Source organism: Rattus rattus, chromosome 7, assembly GCF_011064425.1.
Source record: "Rattus rattus isolate New Zealand chromosome 7, Rrattus_CSIRO_v1, whole genome shotgun sequence".
Taxonomy (NCBI): domain Eukaryota; kingdom Metazoa; phylum Chordata; class Mammalia; order Rodentia; family Muridae; genus Rattus; species Rattus rattus.
The window spans coordinates 22,778,800-22,795,242 of record NC_046160.1 but is presented as its reverse complement, the minus strand read 5'-3'; the positions used below and the strand labels follow the sequence as shown (position 1 = coordinate 22,795,242).

Below are 16,443 nucleotides of genomic sequence, written 5' to 3'. Positions count from 1 at the left end.
ATATGTTACATAAATATGTATATTGTGTATATGTATATATTTACATAAATGGAAATAATTTTCACTTTGTATCCCCCTTAGAGGCTTTATTTCCCCCTCTCTCAAGGTCCCTGCCACCCACTCCTCCCTATAAATAGTAAGCTCTAGCTTCCTAACCACAAATCTCTGTGGCGGCATCCAAATGCTTCTAAGATCACACTCTCCCAGCCTCCTCCCCCGACAGCTCCATCACGGTGCTTAGACATGCAGCTGCCCTCCGGGAGGGCTCCGGGAATGTCCACGCTGCCCCGCAGTATGCTGTAAGCATACCTGTGACTCTCCCGAGCCTTCATCATCGAAGAAATACCTAACGATGGTGCCGTCTGCGTGACCCGAGAGAATCCCTTTCCCAGAGCAGCTGAAGAGCGGAGGGAAAGGCAGACAGAGGGACAGGCCGTCAGCGCTGACAGACAGAGGGACAGGCCGTCAGCGCTGACAAAGGCTCCTCTCTGTCCCGCACTCGTGCCTGACGGTTCCCAGTGTTACTTTTGGAACTCACTTGGTTGTCAGCGCTACCACGTAGGAATCTGTCCCATAGATAGTAGATGACTTGTTAGTTTTAGTGTTTGCTAAGCGAACCTGAAAAAAAAAAAAATCAAAGAATACACGCAGGTCTGTCTAGACCACTTTCAACCTCACCCAGGCCTGAGAAACCAAGACAAAACTCTAGAATGTACAAAACTGGTCCTCGTGCATTCTTCTGCCATGCACACTCGGTCTCCAGGGGAAAGGATGAACCCTGCTGCCCCCACCCTCACCCAGGACCATTCTCCCCACCTAACACTGACCCCGGTTTCCCTGCCCTCCTTTACCTTGCCTTCAGCCAGTCCAAAGACAATGATGTACTCCGCAGGCCACTGCAGACAAGTGACGGCACTCTGTATGCAGAAGGTAAAGGGACAACCAGCCTGTGTGGATCAGCACCTCTATGACACCCGGCACCCACCACAGCCAGCACCCTAGTCTTCTACAGGGGAGGTCTACAAGGAGGGAACACAGCTGGGCTCTCTTTAGTAAGGGACAAGGAGCAGCCAGGCAGTGCCATCCTTTCGCAGGTCAAACCAGCTCTAGACATTAGCAAAGGTGACTCCTGGTTACAGTCACAAGCAGACAGACTCTGAACTTTACCGTCTGGATGAACTTGTTGCAGATGACCTTCTTGTCACCCCTGCCAAACGAAAGGAAAGGAAGCACGCTTAGAGTCACTGCCCCAAAATGGTGGTGGTGGGGGAGGGGACAAGACAGGAAACCTTTCCTGGCCCACTGGTATCTCCTATCCTTCTGTGGGAGGTCTGATGTGAGCAGGTGCCCAAGACGCCCTGGAGCTACATCAAAGATGGCAACACACTGGCTTGCAGGACCTTCGCTGGCCTTGCACTCATTCTGCCAGGCATGGGACTGACGGACGCGCAGAGGAGGCAAAGGCATGGACACAGTAGACTTAAAGTCTCTGCCTCCCACACCTGATCCTGGCACCAATCACCCCCCCCCCCACCTATCGCTACCCCAGCGAGGCATTTCTCATGCCTACCTCTTCTTTTGCAGGCCACGCCCCCAATTCCCACATCTGTCCTCACCAGTCTTCTCCTATCTTGTAGACATAGATGATGTTGTCAGTCTGTCCTATGGCAATTTTTGTGGAATCAGGAGAGAAAGCCATGCCTTTGACCATGTAGCTCTTCCTGCCATACTGGGAATCCAAACAAAATTAATAAGTATGAATGAAAGAGAAAAGAAGACACACACATATCCTGACAGACCCACAAGATTCGTGCTGAGAAAAGGGGTGGACCACTTCCCAGGCCCAGGGCTAGAAGGCAGATTACAACGTTTCCTAGGGTAACAGGTTAGGACACAGGGCACAGGGGGCAGGGCACAGGGCACAGGGCACGGGGCACACGCAGGGGTCCTCTCCACCTTCATGTCAGCTGGTTTGGTGGAGAACTTGTCTCTCCGCTCCCCGTGTTCATCGTATAGCAGTACCACTCGGTCCACTGTGCAGACAGCAAATTTAGCATTGTTCTGGGACCAGGCCATGCACGTCACCTTCGCAGCTCCATCCTGCAGAGGGGAAAGAAGTAATGTAACCACGGTGCTGGTCTACGGTCTACCATGCACAAAGCATCTCCAGTCTCATCAGCCCCTGGCGCGGCTTTGCTTTACGTTCTTCTTGTCAGTGTTTCTCTCAAAACGAAACAAAATAGAAGAAATCCTTTGTATGTGTGGAATGTACAGGAATGGATGAACAATGAAACGTATGAGCTCTGTGTAATCCAGATTAGCCTCAGGTTCACTCTGTAGCCAAGGGTGATTTGAATTTCCCATTCCCAGGACCTCCCGAGTGCTAGGATTCAAGGCATTGCACCCTCACGTCCGGGGAAGGAACCCAGGGCTTCACCTCAGGCTAACCAAACACTGTACCTACCAGCCCAACTCCCGGGCCCCTAATGTGCTGTCTGAGACTCATGATACAAAGGCATCAACTGTTCCAAAAGCAATAGCCTCTTTGCTCCCTCATCTCTCAAGTCTGCTACTGAAAAAGAAAATCAATTCATCTGATAAATGTTTGTCTTTATAGCTACTCATTCAATTAATGTTTTCAAGCATTTCATCAAGAAAGGCACTTGGCCAAGGGCTGACAGAGAGACAAAGAGCAAATCATAGAACCTACCCTGGGACCTAATAAGGTGCTACAAAATTGGAAAGGTCCCACAAGAAGAAAATGTACTGAGTGCAGTAATGATTTAGAGATGCCCAAGACAATTTTATGCTTAAATGATCAAAATTAAATTCTGAAGGACAGATACCGTTGAATGGTGAATTACTTCAGATGTAGTGGATAGCACGAGGAAGTCAAGGATCTGCAGTTTAAGGAACCTGAGAGTTTGTACAAAAGAGTGGAGGAAGGGCAGGAAGCGTAGAGGGGCTACCTCAGGAAGAGTCTTTGAAGGGGGGAATGGGAGAGACATCACTAGTAACATAACTACACTTGAGACTTGTTTACTGGAGAATGGAAACAAGGCCTCTTTCCCTGCTTAATTCCCCACGTTTTGAAAGTCTGGAGTTAAAAGTGACCTTCACCAAGGCTGACGTATAGCCCAGTCGGAGGAGTGCTCGTTTTGCATTTATTGGTCCCCGGGATCGATCCCCGGCACCTCAAAAAGCTAAGTAAGTAAATAGGCAAAGAGAATGTGGCAGTGTGGCTGTAAGCCCAGCACCAGGGAGTTGATGGCAGGAGGATCACATGTTTAAGGTCTTCTTCAGCTACACAGCAAGCTTGAAACCGGCCTGGGCTGTATGAGACCCCGTCTTAAAAAAAGTAAATAAATCAACGGAGAAAATAAGTGACCAGCACCCGGTGACGTCACTCTTCCTGTTTGTCCCTCGATGCGCCAGCTGGGGTCCCCTCAGGCTTTGCCACTAAAGGTTTCTGTTCTTGAAATAAAACTTAGCTCCTAGTCCAAATGTCTGATTGGCCAGTTGGGCTACAGGAGGTCTGGCTTGACGAACTTTTACGTCCCACACCTAACCCAAATACCTCCGGAGCCAGAAGGGAAGAGGATCACTGCTCCCAAATCCCCAAACCAGAGCCAGAAAACAGCCACGCCAGCATGGCTGCCATGACCTGAGCATTCACACAGGAGGTTAGAGGGGGGCCAGGTGCTTCCTCAGCTTTGGCTGATCACCCTCCTTCCTGGGCTGAGTCCATCCTGGGCATCTGGCCCAGCTGCACGGCGACAGCATTTTTTTTTTCTTTTTTTAAAAAAAGAGACCAAAGGGTTCTACTGCCAATATTTCCATTAGGGTATTTTGAAATTACAGATTACAGTACCAGTTTACTCAGCAAGGAGCACAACTTTTAATTGTTCTACCACTGAGCTAGGGCTCCATCCGCTACTGTCAGCGCACTCTGCAAACATTCCTGAGCTCAGGGATCAGCGACTTCTCCTTTCTCTACAATAAGTGCCCTGACTGGGCTGTCTTGTGGGTTAAGTGAAACGGAGCCAGGCAGGCATTTTTCACAAATGCTTGACACCCATTAAGTACCACCTCTCATAACTCTCAAGTAGAAGCTATTATTATTCCCATTTTACAGATGGAGAAATCGAGGCATTGAAAATTAAGAAACTTGCAAGGGTTTATTTATATATACAGTTTTTAGATGGCAGATGCGAGGCAATATTTGAGCCTGTATACGTTTGAATACATAAGCTGTGATCCTAATGTCTTTAATTATGCTGTTGTGGCATATGTATCAATGACTTAATTCTGCCATACATGACTTTTAGAATTATTTTTCATGACAGGTTCTCTCTATATAGCCCTAGAACTTGCTTTGTAAACCAGACTGGCATCGAACTTACAGAAATCTACTTGCTGCTGCTCCTGAGTGTTTGGACTAAAGGCATGAGCCATCGTGCCTGGATATTCTATTTTTTTTTTAAAGGTCTTGCTATGTATTCAGACTGGCATCGAACTCACAGCAATCCTCCTGCCTCAGTCTCCCAAGTTCTAAGATCACAGGCATGGGACAGCACAGTCAGGTAAGGGACTTGTTTTTGTAGTGCTACGGAAGAATGCAAGGGCTCACACATGCTAAGTGTATGCTCTACCAATGGCAACATCTCCTGCAAACTGCATACTTGTTTTGAATGTAGGTCTGTCTGTCTGTAAGTTTGTGTGTGTCAGGGCGCAGGGGTTATATGTGCCTGTCTGTGTGTGCGTGTAGAGGCCTGAGGTCAACATCAAGTATTTTCACAATTATTCTCCACCTTGCTTTTTTAAAGGCAGAGTCTCTCATTGAACTGAAAGCTCATAAATTTGGCTAGGCTGGAAGACTAGGACTAGAACTCTAGGGACCCATCTGTCTGCCTTTGCATCCCTGAGATTACAGGGGTGCTTGGCTTTGAAGAGGGTGCTGGAGATCTGAACTCAGTTTCTCACGCCGGTGATGAGTCATTTCCCCCATAGCCAATCTTCTTCAGTGTTTGTTAGCCTGTCCTTTCAATTGGGAGTGTCCTTCTCTCTTGTCAGTCATCCTTCTCATGGCTTTTCAGTTTATAATGCTCTATAATCTTTTTCCCTTACATTTACGGTGGGGTGGGACATGTGTGGCAGTCAGAGGACAACTTGCACGAGCTGGATCTTTCCTTCTACTGCATGGGTCACAAGGCTCAAACTCAAGTGGTCAGGCTTAGTGGCAAGTACCTTCTTATCCACCAAATCACCTCACTGGCCTTTTCTTTCTTTCTTTTTTTGTAAGAGCCCCATGTAACCCAGGCTGGCCTTGAACTCTCCATGTAGCCAAGAACGGTCTTGCACTCCTGACCCCTCCCACGTCCACAACTGCTGAGATTATTAGCCTGTGCCACCAAGGCTTATAAGGTTCTGTTCTGTGTAGAACTTCACTTAACATTCTCCTAAGTCGCTTACAGTTTTCCTCACTGTGCCTATTCTTTACCAGATGGAGAAGCTAGCGATGGAAAGACTGCTTAGGAGAAGGGTTAAAGCCAGAGATACCATTTGGTCAAGTCAGTGCTGGAGCTAAACTAAGACATGAATCCCGTCCTCTTTACTCCCAAACCCAATCTTCGTTTGTTTCTGGGCTTCTCTCCCAGTGCCCAGCCTCTTCTGCATCTGAGAAGACACACTTTCACAATCCAAAAAAGGGTTAAGCTTCTGCTCTACCTTTTTTAGGGCTTATATCTAAAGCGCTTATTTCATCCTGTGCAGAGTTAGGATCGCTGTCTATATATGCGCTTCTCCCTCCAGAAAGAGCCTTGATGTAGTAATGCGGGTGGATTTGATCCGGTAGAGCCTAAGCTTGGGGCCTGACACTTAACTGATGTAGGTGATGCAATGAAAGCTTATAGTCGTTAGCGATGCATATCGCCTGCTGAAAGATCTTTCACAATCTTCTGCACAAAGTAGACGCTCAAAAGTATGAACTTCTGTTCCCTTTTTTTTTTTTTTTTTTTTTTGGAACGCCTGGAGGCCGGGGGAATGGGAGAGGCATGGGATTCCTCACCTGAGGGCTCAGCAGGGTCCTCAGGTGCTTCAACTGCATGACGCACACCGGTCTCGGATGCTCGCTGACCGAGACAACTCCCACGGTTACCTGGACAACCCGCCAAGCATCGGCGGCTCTAGCGGCTGACGTACAGGCGACGTGAGTACGACACACGTCATAAGGTCACGTAGTGGGTTCGCGACGGTGCAAACGGGACGTGCGCAAGCGCAGTGAGTCCTAGGGCGGGACCACAAGAGGGGTTGTCGAATTCTCTCCACGACCAATCCCGTAGCTGCATGCAAAGTTAACGCAAAGCTCCGCCCACAAGTCTTCATCCCGGTGGGGCTTCTACTTCACCCAATCCTTACTTTTTCTTATTGCCCTACCTGGGCAGGTGCGCTTTAGTTGCTTAAACTCTGGAGGAAAGCAAGGCAGATGCTACGAGAGGCGAAAGACAATTCGCAGAACTGAAACCTTCACGTCCTCCCCAAACTTACTTGACTTGCGGGAGGCCACTCAATATTGATAGGTAACAGTGAAAGCTCAAGGATGTACCTGGTACTGTGTTTGAATTGAGCAGTGATACTCGCACAGTTTACACACCAGGGGGCAGATTAAAGGGGTTACTCGCCACCGAAGTTAAAACAGCTAGTAAAGGGTGGAACCGGGATCCAACCCACAGCTAATAACCTTTTAATTCCCGCAAGAAGACTCAACTCTCCTTAACTCACTGCCTTCCTGCCCGACTTTCTCAGGAAGTTATCCAGGATTTGGTGGATATATTGGAAACATGGCTAGGGAAAGAAAAGGCACCCTGTTTGGTCATTGAGTAAACGACGAGTTCAAGCCTGATTGCTGAAATTCATATGTCTCTATGGGTCAGTGCGGGAGGAAGACCAGAGCTTGGTTCCCCTCCCTGCTTAGAGCTGCATGACACCTGAGGTTAGGGATTGGTTAAGCAGAAAAGATACCGTCTTCTTAGTTTGGTTGGGATCCTTTCAACAATTTTTGGTCTCATTTCTTGAAACAGATCAGAGAGATCGAATGAAATGCAGAAACGTCATCAGTAGGCCTTCTCTAAATGGTCCAAGGTTGGCATAGCATATGCTCTCCAGGCAAATGCTGGGTCCAAAGCCTTATTAAGCGCATAGCAGTTGCCAGTGGCAACGAGTATTTCTCTTCCTGCCACCTCATCCCTCTTGAAAATTAAGAACCAGTAGAGTACAGGTCCCATTTTTTTCCACAGGTAACAAATAGGTCCCAGAAGTCAAATTATAATTTTTTGGACAGGGGCATCCAAACCCCTCAGCTTTATTTCTAGAATCCTCTGGACATGTTAGAATATAAATATAAACTCATTTATGGATTACAATTATTATTAACTTTGAGTGAACAGAGACATAGATGGAGAAGAAAACGAAGAAGAGGCAATGGTGTGCCCGGGGTGAGGACACATGGCACCAAGGGCACATTAATGGTGGCTGCTCTCCCGTCAGTTCCCAAGACAACTCAGCCCTTCGAACCATTTCCTCAAAGTGAGTGGTGGAGTCAAAAGAGTGGGGAAGGAATTGGTTATATAATGCAAGGGTAGAACATTTGCTTAGTACACACAAGGTCCTGAACAAAAACTAAAAAAAAAAACAAAAACAAAAACTACTGGCCCTTTTATGTGACATGGCCTGGTTTCCATTGGTATGAAAACATCTGTGACTTCCCATTTTTCTCTCTTCTCATTCAGCAAAGACAAAGAAGGGAGGCCGCTGGTTTTCCATCCCCCATTCCCTTTTGTCTTTCTCTGCCCATCCTAGATGAAAACATGGATTCAGTGATGCAAACATCTTAGAATGACTCTGTCCTTTCAGGTCGGTGGAGGCGCGAGGAGGACTGACAAGGTGTAGAGATGTCTTCAGCGTACCGTACCGTATACCAGTCAGTTCCAGTTTGTCCAAGAACCTTTATTGGAAAAACGTCCCAGGGGTGAGATCACCTGCAGCTGGAGGGACTGCCAGGTGAGGGAGGAGCACCGGGGGCTCCGTGGAAGACACTGGAATAGTGCAGTACACCGGCTGCCTCTAGGCCCAGATCGTTCTTACTGGAGGAGGGCAACACTGATAGAAACACCCCTCTCCGGGGCCCAGAGGCAAGCTGTAGGGGCAGCTAGTGGGTGCCAATAGTCCTGATACAGGTGACATGGGGCCCCTATTCAGGACCTAGTGGAATAGGGTTGAATAAGTGATTCTCCCCTGGACCTGGGGGATGGGAGGAGATGCTCTATTTGATATCCACTTCCAGGCCCAAGGGTACAGAGTCTATCAGACCTACATTCTGGCCCTGCTCACAGTGGAAAGAGGATGGGTACCAGCCTGAGATTCTGGGAGTATACTGCCTTGTGGGAGTCTCAAGCAAATCACCATCATAGGCTTTCCCTGGCCCCGCCCCACCCCCGCAGAGTCATACAGTGAGTGAGAGCATCCTCTCTTCTGGTTCCGGTTCTTCATTCACTCAAACGTCAATGGTGTTGATGGATGGGGACTTTTTCTGTAAAGAGAAAAATTACCCATCCTGAATTCCAGAAAGGTCAATGTGCCACCCTTGCCTTCTGGACTTGTTCATCCCAGACAATCCATGCACACGCACACACACACACATGCACACTAACACGTGTACACTCACCTACCCACCCTATTCTTCTGCCTCTCACTGATTATCCCTCAGCATCCAAATCCCCCCCTCTCACACTCACTGGTCCCACATCACCTGTCTGGTCCCCACTGGCCTTCCCTGAGGACTCTGTTCAGGCCCCTTCCCCTTCTCCTTGGGGTTGTTGTTAGAGTCGTTGTCCTTGATGATGTCATACTGACGGCAGAATAGCCCGATCACAGCTGAAAACACAACAATGCCATCCGATCCTCCATCTTGACTCAAGGTTCTTGAAGCCTTGCAGGGCACTGAGATATCCATGCAACTAGAGAATCCTTGACTTCCTGGTGCCCATGCAACCCTCATCTCTGGGCTTGCAGTAGCCTCTCTCCCACCTCGAAATTGTCCCGATTACCTCCCTCCGCCCCCACCCCACCCCCACTGCTTTTTTCTCCCCTTTCTCCAGTATTGGGCAGATCGTCACTTCCCACTATCTCAGACCCAAGTCCCTGCTTCCCTATCCAGTACTTACCAGCCCACATGAGCAATACCACCACAATGATGACGACTTCCCCTGTCTGCAATGGCCGTTCTCCATCCAGCCCCTCCACTGTAATGTCACCTAGGAAGAGAGCCATTCTCTGGGTTACAAAGGACCCACTGGAGAGCTCTGTCACATACAGAAGGGAGATGCTGGAGGTTAGAGTCAGGCTCAGTCCATCGTTGTACTGAGCCTGAAGTTATGGGGTGGTCCTGCTCAGGGAGAAGCCTTTGAGATCAAAGGGTGGTATAGAACTTGCTCAGATCAGGCTGTGGCGGGTATGATGTGACTTTGGGTAAAAGGATGCTTAAAAGCCCTTCCCCCAAAGGATTCATTAGCAGCATCTTCTAGAGCTGGTCCCCTGCCCACTTGTTTTTCTTTCCTTCCCTGGCAGTAAAAGGAATTAAATCATCCTATTCATCTGAGCTAGACAGGTGTTAGCCTTAAAGCAAGTAAACGAGAGGCTAAAAGCCAGGTAAAAAAAAACCCGCTAACACAGGCTCTTACCTGGGCTGGAGCTGTTGGAGGGCAGCCTGTCAGAACCCTTGAGAGTGCGGAAGTGCACCCGGGGCCCTGGGGGGCTCTCTCCTCGAAGGCCAATGCTCCTGACCTGCACTGTATAGTCGCTGTCTTCGGCCAGGCCCCAAAGAGCACAGGCCCTGGTGGTGGTGTTCACCTCTCTGATTACACGCTGCCCCGGGCCATTCTGTCGCTGCAAGGAGATGGAGAGAAAGGAGGGCAGCCTAGCCCCAGTCCTTTGCCTAACTCAGGACTCTGTAACATCCAAGCACTCAAAAGAAATAGTGTGGAGGAAACTGGAGGGATGTTCGGAGATCCAAGGGCACAGGTTGGGGGAACGGGGTGATTCATACTTGCTGGGAAATAGAGTAGCCAATGACGATGTTGCCTTCTGGGACGTCCCAGGACACAGTGGCCGAGTTGGCTCTGAGATGAGTGACCGTCACATTCACAGGAGAGGGAGGTCGGTCTGGGGGTGCCCGAGTGTTAACAGGTTAAAAGGTGTCACCTCCACACTAGCTCTGACGGACCCCCACTGCGGGCATCCTCTTCACTCACCTGCTCGCACAAAACCCAGGTCACAGCTGACCAGCAGGAGGACCGTGGGACTCAGATATGGGGAAAGAGGCATCAAAGAAGCCATGGTTTCCACCGAGTTCGCTGGAGGGGCCCAGAGGCATCCGCTTGACATCCAGGCGAGGATCCTGGAGGAGGCAGGAGTTGAGGGGGTCAGGAGCTGCCCATAACGCAAGTGGGATGCAGCAGCTCTTCCAGGCTTCTCAGGGCCCAGAGCCCATTTTCCCCGCGCCTTTCCCGCCTCCGCATAACCCCGGTGCCCACCCCAACCCCCACCCGCGCGGTCTGATCAGCCCACACCCACCTCCCGGGTCCTCGTGGTCGGTCAGGCCTCGGGGGGCTGCTCGGTGCCCAGAGGGCGGCCCATCGCCAGACTGGTGCTGGCCCTACCCCATCCCGACACGGGCCCGCCAAGACGGGCAGCGACGGCCGAGCTGCGGGCAGAGAGGGCAGAGGCGGAGTGGCCGCGGGCGGCGGGTCTGCGGGGCCCCCAGCCTTCCCAAGGGCCCCGCTTGGTCTGGCTCTGAGCGGTGGGGGGCGTTGCCGGCGAGGCCTGGCAGCTGGCCTGCGTCCCCGGTGCGGAGGACAGTGCGGCGGCCGAAGCTGGTCCCCTGCAGCGGGATGTGACCGTCCCGGCCAGCCAGCCGCCGCCTTCTGCAGAGCTGGCCCCGCGCGCTCCGCTGCAGCCGGGCTGGGACGCGCGGGCCCGCCCCGCCCCGCTGGGGTTCTCGCCGCCGTCATCCCTCCCCCCAATCTCCGCCCCAGCCCAGTTCTCCCCGGGCTCCTCCCACGACCCTCCCTATGGCGGCCTGCCGGGCCCCTATCCCTTCACCCTCCCTGCTCTAGCAGATGAACTGACTAGGGCACCCGAGGGCCAGTGCGAGGGTCTTGGGCACCCGAGAGAGCCCCTCCTTCCATGCATGAAATTAGCCAAGTTGGGAGGAGGCATTCCATCTCTGAATGCAGGAGGGGGCCAAGAGCAGAGGATGATGGAGATAATAATTGTTTTAACAATCTCTTGGAGACTGCGTCAGCTTTTAAGTCTCTTTCCCATTCATGATCTGATTTGATTCCGTTCGCTTTCTCATTCATTCTTTCATTTATTCAGCAAATATTTACTGATCATTTTCTATGTGCCTGGCAGCACTATGAAAACTGGAGAGGACTTAAAAAGAGTGCTGGGCACATAAGAACAATTTAAAAGCAGATCTCTCTCTCTCTCTCTCTCTCTCTCTCTCTCTCTCTCTCTCTCTCTCTCGTGTGTGTGTGTGTGTGTGTGTGTGTGTGTGTGTGTGTGTGTGTGAGCACGCATGCATGTATAACTCTTTCCTTTGAGAGAAATCTGTTAACCTGCACCTCAGGTTTCCCACCCTTAAAGCATAGAAACATGGAACTGTTTAGAATATCAAATATGGAAACACTTGGAATGTCAAACACTGGACAAGGGTCTTTAAAAACCTTCTGCCACTGTGTGAATGAGTATCATTCATTTGGACCAACTTGTTAGTTGCTGTAGTCATTCAGTAAACATGTTAGGTCCTTAAATTCTTTCATATGTTAGCTGGGTGTGAAATCTGTGTGATCCTAAATGATCAACCACTTTTGTGAGGCCGTTTTCTTATGTAAAAACAATGCCAACCATGACTTCTAAGTGTCCATGTATCCAGTGATGTCTGCAATTTGGGAGAGAGTGTTTGGGTCCGGAGAAATAGAGACTGCCTGTATTTAGGGCAGTTTCTTCGGCCCTCGTTGTTCTTACAGTATTTCTATTTCTGTGAAATTTCCTCTGTGATATCCAGTTCAGTGTTTGCACACCCGGGGCCCGGAAGCTTCTGTTGCTTTTCTTTCTGAGAAGAGCCGATAAAGTGGGCCAGTGGGACAGGGAAGGACTGCATGCTGACATGTGATCAAGCCATGACCTGAGTCCTCTGGCTTCTGTTGACCCTGATCTCTGGACTTCGGAGGCATTTGGGCCACAGAGCTCTTTTGCTCAGGGATTCTTTCTGACCTGGGTGTTCTGTACATCCAGGCTCTCAGCCTTCCTGAGGGCACTGTGCCTGAAGGGCAAAAGCAAAGAACTTCTGGTCCTCTTCTCCTAGGCAAAGCAGAGAGAAGCTGACGAGACAGAGCATGTGCAAAGAGGACCCTCAGGAGCTCCTGTGAGGGGTAGAAGCCAGGGACAGGAAAGGGCATTGAAGAGAGGGGCATAAGGGGTGGTGCTCTGAGAGGCAGGGTTCTTAGGTTAATCATCTCCATAGCTCAGATAAGACCCTGCCAACTGGAAGCAAAGTTATTGGGAGCAGAACAGTTTGTGTGACTGCAGAGGCAGGCAGGTCGGAGGGTCCACAGTGTGGGACCATGCCAGGCACCAAACGATATCAGCATGTGATCGAGACCCCTGAGCCTGGTGAATGGGAGGTGAGGTCCTTTCTCAATTTCAGTCTTCTGTTCTGATTCCTAAAATACTTTTAAATTTGGACTGGCCTCAGCTCTGGACTTCTCCCTCCCTCTTCCTTCTGTTTTTCTTCTTTTTGGCTTTTGATACAGGGTCTAGCCCAGGCTGGCCTCAAACTTGCTATGTATCTGAGGATAGCCTTGAACTCCTGATACCTTTGAGGCAGCTTTCACTTTCCTAATGCCTGAATTACAGGCACACATCCCAGGATAGGCACCATTTTCTTTATCTTCCCTTATGATCTTCCTTCCCTAATAGGCTGAGGACATCACACGAAGACTAAGTAGAGAGAGAGAGAGAGAGAGAGAGAGAGAGAGAGAGAGACAGGGAGAGAGAGAGAGAGACAGAGAGAGAGACAGAGAGAGAGAGAGAGAGAGAGAGAGAGAGAGAGACAGAGAGAGAGAGAGACAGAGAGAGAGAGAGAGAGGGAGAGAGAGAGACAGGGAGAGAGAGAGAGAGAGAGAGAGAGAGAGAGAGAGAGAGAGAGACAGGGAAGAGAGAGAGAGAGAGAGAGAGAGAGAGAGAGAGAGAGAAGTATGTAAATCTAAGCCAAACAGTGAGCCCGAGCCTATGCCACTCCCACCTCCAGTCCAGCAGGCATAAAGCACTTTGGCTTTCTGCCTTCCCTCCCCCATCTTTGTGTCCCTTCTCTCTAGTTGTCAGGGTACGAAGCGGCTGTGCCGATCACAGAGAAATCCAACCCACTGACCCGAAACCTGGACAAAGCAGATGCAGAGAAAATTGTCAAACTGCTGGGGCAGTGTGATGCTGAGATATTCCAGGAGGAGGGGCAGATTGTGCCCACCTACCAGGTGACTCAGAGTCAGATCTCAGACACTGCAAACAGAGGTGCCAAGCCAGCCACATCTCAACCCCTACCCTCCTGATATGGGAAATCCCGAGCCCTCTCCTCCATCCCAACCCATCATCCTCCATTGCCCCCCACTCATTCCCATTTTTAAAATTTATTTATCTATTTTGTGATGGGGAAGAATTTGTTCCATGGGGAAATGTGTGGAGGTCAGAGGACAACTTTTGGGGATCAGTCTGTCCTTTCACCATGTGGGTCCCAGTGATTGAACTCAGATCATAAAACTTGGCCACAATCCTCTTAACTCATCGAGCCATCTCATGGTCTTCCTCCCACCTCTACCCCACCCCTTTTCTCCATCCTGACTCCTGTCCACTCTCTACAGCGACTATACAGCGAGTCAGTTCTGACCACCATGTTGCAAGTGGCTGGAAAAGTCCAGGAAGTTCTGAAGGTACGAATGCTTCTCATTCACCCAAACACTTCTGTTCTCTCTCACTTCCTCTTTCCTGGGTTTCCACTTCTCGTTTTTATAAATCTCAATTCTTTATCCTCTTGGTCTTCCCTTTGGATATTTATTGTTGTCTTAGTCATTGATAATAATCGTGACAGCTACCGGATGGATAATACTTTATCAGCAGAGGTGCATTTTATTTGAAATGTAATTATTGTTTAAAAGCTGTTTTGGCTGCATGTTTGTCTGTGTACCACATGTATCAGGTGCCCATGGGAGGCAGAAGAGGGTGCTACACCCACTGGAGTTACAGATGGTTGTGAGCTGCCATGTGGGTTCTGGGAATCAAACCTGGGTCCTCTGGAAGGGCAGCCAGCGTCTTAATGGCCGACCCATCTCTTCATCCCCAGCAATGCACTTCCACACTCAGTATATCCACAAAAACCTGTGAAGTTAGTATCATTATCTTTTTTAAAAAAATTCTCTTTCCAGAAAAGAAAACTAAGAAAGGCTGGTTGTAGTCGTTTGCTTGGATGTGCCCGGCTAATAACTGCTGGCTTCCATCGCTGCTTTGATTGTTTACTTTTATTTAATTGACAAAGCTGCTCTCAAGTCCCTTCTGGAATAAGTGAGGATTTTAATGAATAGCTTAGTCAGAGAGGAGAACCAGGAGAACTTCTTTCTCCAGATTATTGTTCTTTTTGTTACCTCACATGGCCTATGTTCTTCTCCGTTTTATGATGAGGAGAAGAATAAGTTCCAAGTCTTCCTCTGTTGCTGACAAAGGAAGAAAAAGGTGCTTTTCTCCCGAGCTGGGCCCTGGTGACCTGGGCTTCTTTTCTTCCTCAGGAGCCAGATGGGGGTCTGGTAGTGCTGAGTGGAGGGGGGACCTCTGGTCGTATGGCATTTCTCATGTCTGTGAGTACCTTAATTCCCTGTTTCTCCCTCCTCCTCCTCCTGGGGATGACCCCCAGAACCAAAAGGCTCATCTGAGATAAGTTCTCTCTATAGATATATTCTATCCCCACTTCCTCTCCAAAACCTAGAGCCCAGGATGAAATCTGACTTCTCTGGTCCCACGAGAGCCCCCAGCACTCTCTTGTTAACCTCCCCACATCTCATGGACCACTAAGTAATCATCTCCAAGTTGCATCTTTAAGTGGCAGACTCCAGATATAAGTTAGGGCTGAGCATTGGCCTAAGGAGACCATTATAGATCCTGTAGAAACTGAGAATGCGTGTTATACCCTCTTTGTCACTCCTTCCTCATACTCTCTCTCTCTCCCTGGACAGGTGTCTTTCAACCAGCTGATGAAAGGCCTGGGGCAAAAGCCTCTTTACACCTACCTCATTGCAGGAGGTGACAGGTAAGTTACCCCGGCCTGTCCATGTGGCCCGAATGTCCTTTTAGAGCCTGAATTTGAATGAGTTTAGTCAACGATTATATTGAACCTGCCTCAGTCTCCACCATCCCTTGTCACCTTGTATCTGACCCTGTCACAGATGTTTATTGCCTACCTGCCGCTAGTTAGTTAGTTAGGTTTTTAAATTCTGTGGCATGGCTATCACGGTGCCCGACAAACGGTAGGTGCCTATTCAATGACAGCGTTCCTCCATCCCTTTCTTTCAGTGTACCCTTCCCTAACCAACTATAGGCATCTGCCTCTTAGCTAATGCCACTGACCTCTATTGAGTTTGCACCCTTAGGTCTGTTGTGGCCTCTCGGGAACAGACAGAAGATAGCGCCCTACACGGGATCGAGGAGCTGAAGAAGGTCTGTGTTTCCTGTTACTACTCACCTGGAGATGCCCATATGTTGCTTTTCATAGGGCTAGAAAAAACCCCAACCTTCAGCTAAGGCTTGGCCCCTGCTCTGGCTCTGATTTTCTCACACTAGATTTACACCATGGAGACCCTAACACACACCCACTTCATCTGTTCCTAGGTGGCTGCTGGGAAGAAGAGAGTGGTCGTCATAGGCATTTCTGTGGGGCTCTCTGTAAGTGTTTGGACAGGAGGAGTGGGTTGGTTTTACTAGGGTGAAGCGGATGGGACTAGGTCAGCATGGAAGGTGGATGCTAGGTGATGAGGTGGGTGCTAGGAAGTAGAAAACCACCACGGGGTTTTATTTTAATTTTTAACCAAATAGGTAAGTTTGGTAAAAAAAAAAAAATTGTGGTATATTTTTATAGGTACAAAAAAAGGGGGAGGGTATTTTATCTCAGAATAGCTGTGTATTGATTTATCAACAACCAAGATGGACAGATCAGTCCAGGGGTCAGCAAGCTCTCTGGCAGCCAGTGTAGCTAGCTGCCTGAATTTGTGGATAGGTTACTGGCATGCAGCCTTTGTATTTACTCAGAATTCATGGCCTCTTTTGTGCTGGGTTTAAGTAGTT

General features: G+C 49.4%; 3 protein-coding genes across 5 annotated transcripts in view; 1 reads left to right on the top strand and 2 right to left on the bottom strand.

Moving 5' to 3' along the window:
* Ift172 (intraflagellar transport 172) overlaps positions 1-6,210 on the bottom strand; it is a 38,158-nt gene extending 31,948 nt beyond the window's left edge. The window contains exons 1-7 of one of the 3 annotated variants that reach the window (XR_004388581.1): positions 6,068-6,210; positions 1,957-2,100; positions 1,617-1,729; positions 1,168-1,207; positions 852-917; positions 539-618; positions 310-397 (exon numbers count right to left, since the gene is read on the bottom strand). Coding sequence is in view for 2 of the 3 variants with exons in the window: in XM_032908979.1 (XP_032764870.1) it covers positions 310-397; positions 539-618; positions 852-917; positions 1,168-1,207; positions 1,617-1,729; positions 1,957-2,100; positions 6,068-6,106 (570 nt within the window). In the remaining variant the exon portion in view is untranslated. Of the gene's footprint in view, positions 1-309; positions 398-538; positions 619-851; positions 918-1,167; positions 1,208-1,616; positions 1,730-1,956; positions 2,101-6,067 lie in introns of those variants that run through there. The other 2 variants (XM_032908979.1, XM_032908980.1) reach the window with 2 other exon arrangements.
* Positions 6,211-7,321: 1,111 nt separating this feature from the next.
* On the bottom strand, positions 7,322-11,010 carry Fndc4 (fibronectin type III domain containing 4). Its single transcript, XM_032908978.1, has 7 exons — positions 10,630-11,010; positions 10,308-10,453; positions 10,103-10,218; positions 9,738-9,942; positions 9,222-9,311; positions 8,807-8,931; positions 7,322-8,587 (listed from the first exon to the last, which is right to left on the bottom strand). The coding sequence occupies exons 2-7, from the start codon at positions 10,438-10,440 to the stop codon at positions 8,552-8,554; spliced, it is 705 nt and encodes a 234-aa protein (XP_032764869.1). The 5' UTR covers positions 10,441-10,453; positions 10,630-11,010; the 3' UTR covers positions 7,322-8,551.
* A 1,673-nt stretch (positions 11,011-12,683) lies between these two features.
* Positions 12,684-16,443, top strand: part of Gckr (glucokinase regulator) — a 29,621-nt gene continuing 25,861 nt past the window's right edge. Inside the window, exons 1-7 of the mRNA XM_032908614.1 lie at positions 12,684-12,743; positions 13,437-13,592; positions 13,977-14,045; positions 14,895-14,963; positions 15,339-15,412; positions 15,753-15,819; positions 15,991-16,044. Coding sequence (XP_032764505.1) covers positions 12,684-12,743; positions 13,437-13,592; positions 13,977-14,045; positions 14,895-14,963; positions 15,339-15,412; positions 15,753-15,819; positions 15,991-16,044 — 549 coding nt within the window. The remainder of the gene's footprint in view (positions 12,744-13,436; positions 13,593-13,976; positions 14,046-14,894; positions 14,964-15,338; positions 15,413-15,752; positions 15,820-15,990; positions 16,045-16,443) is intronic.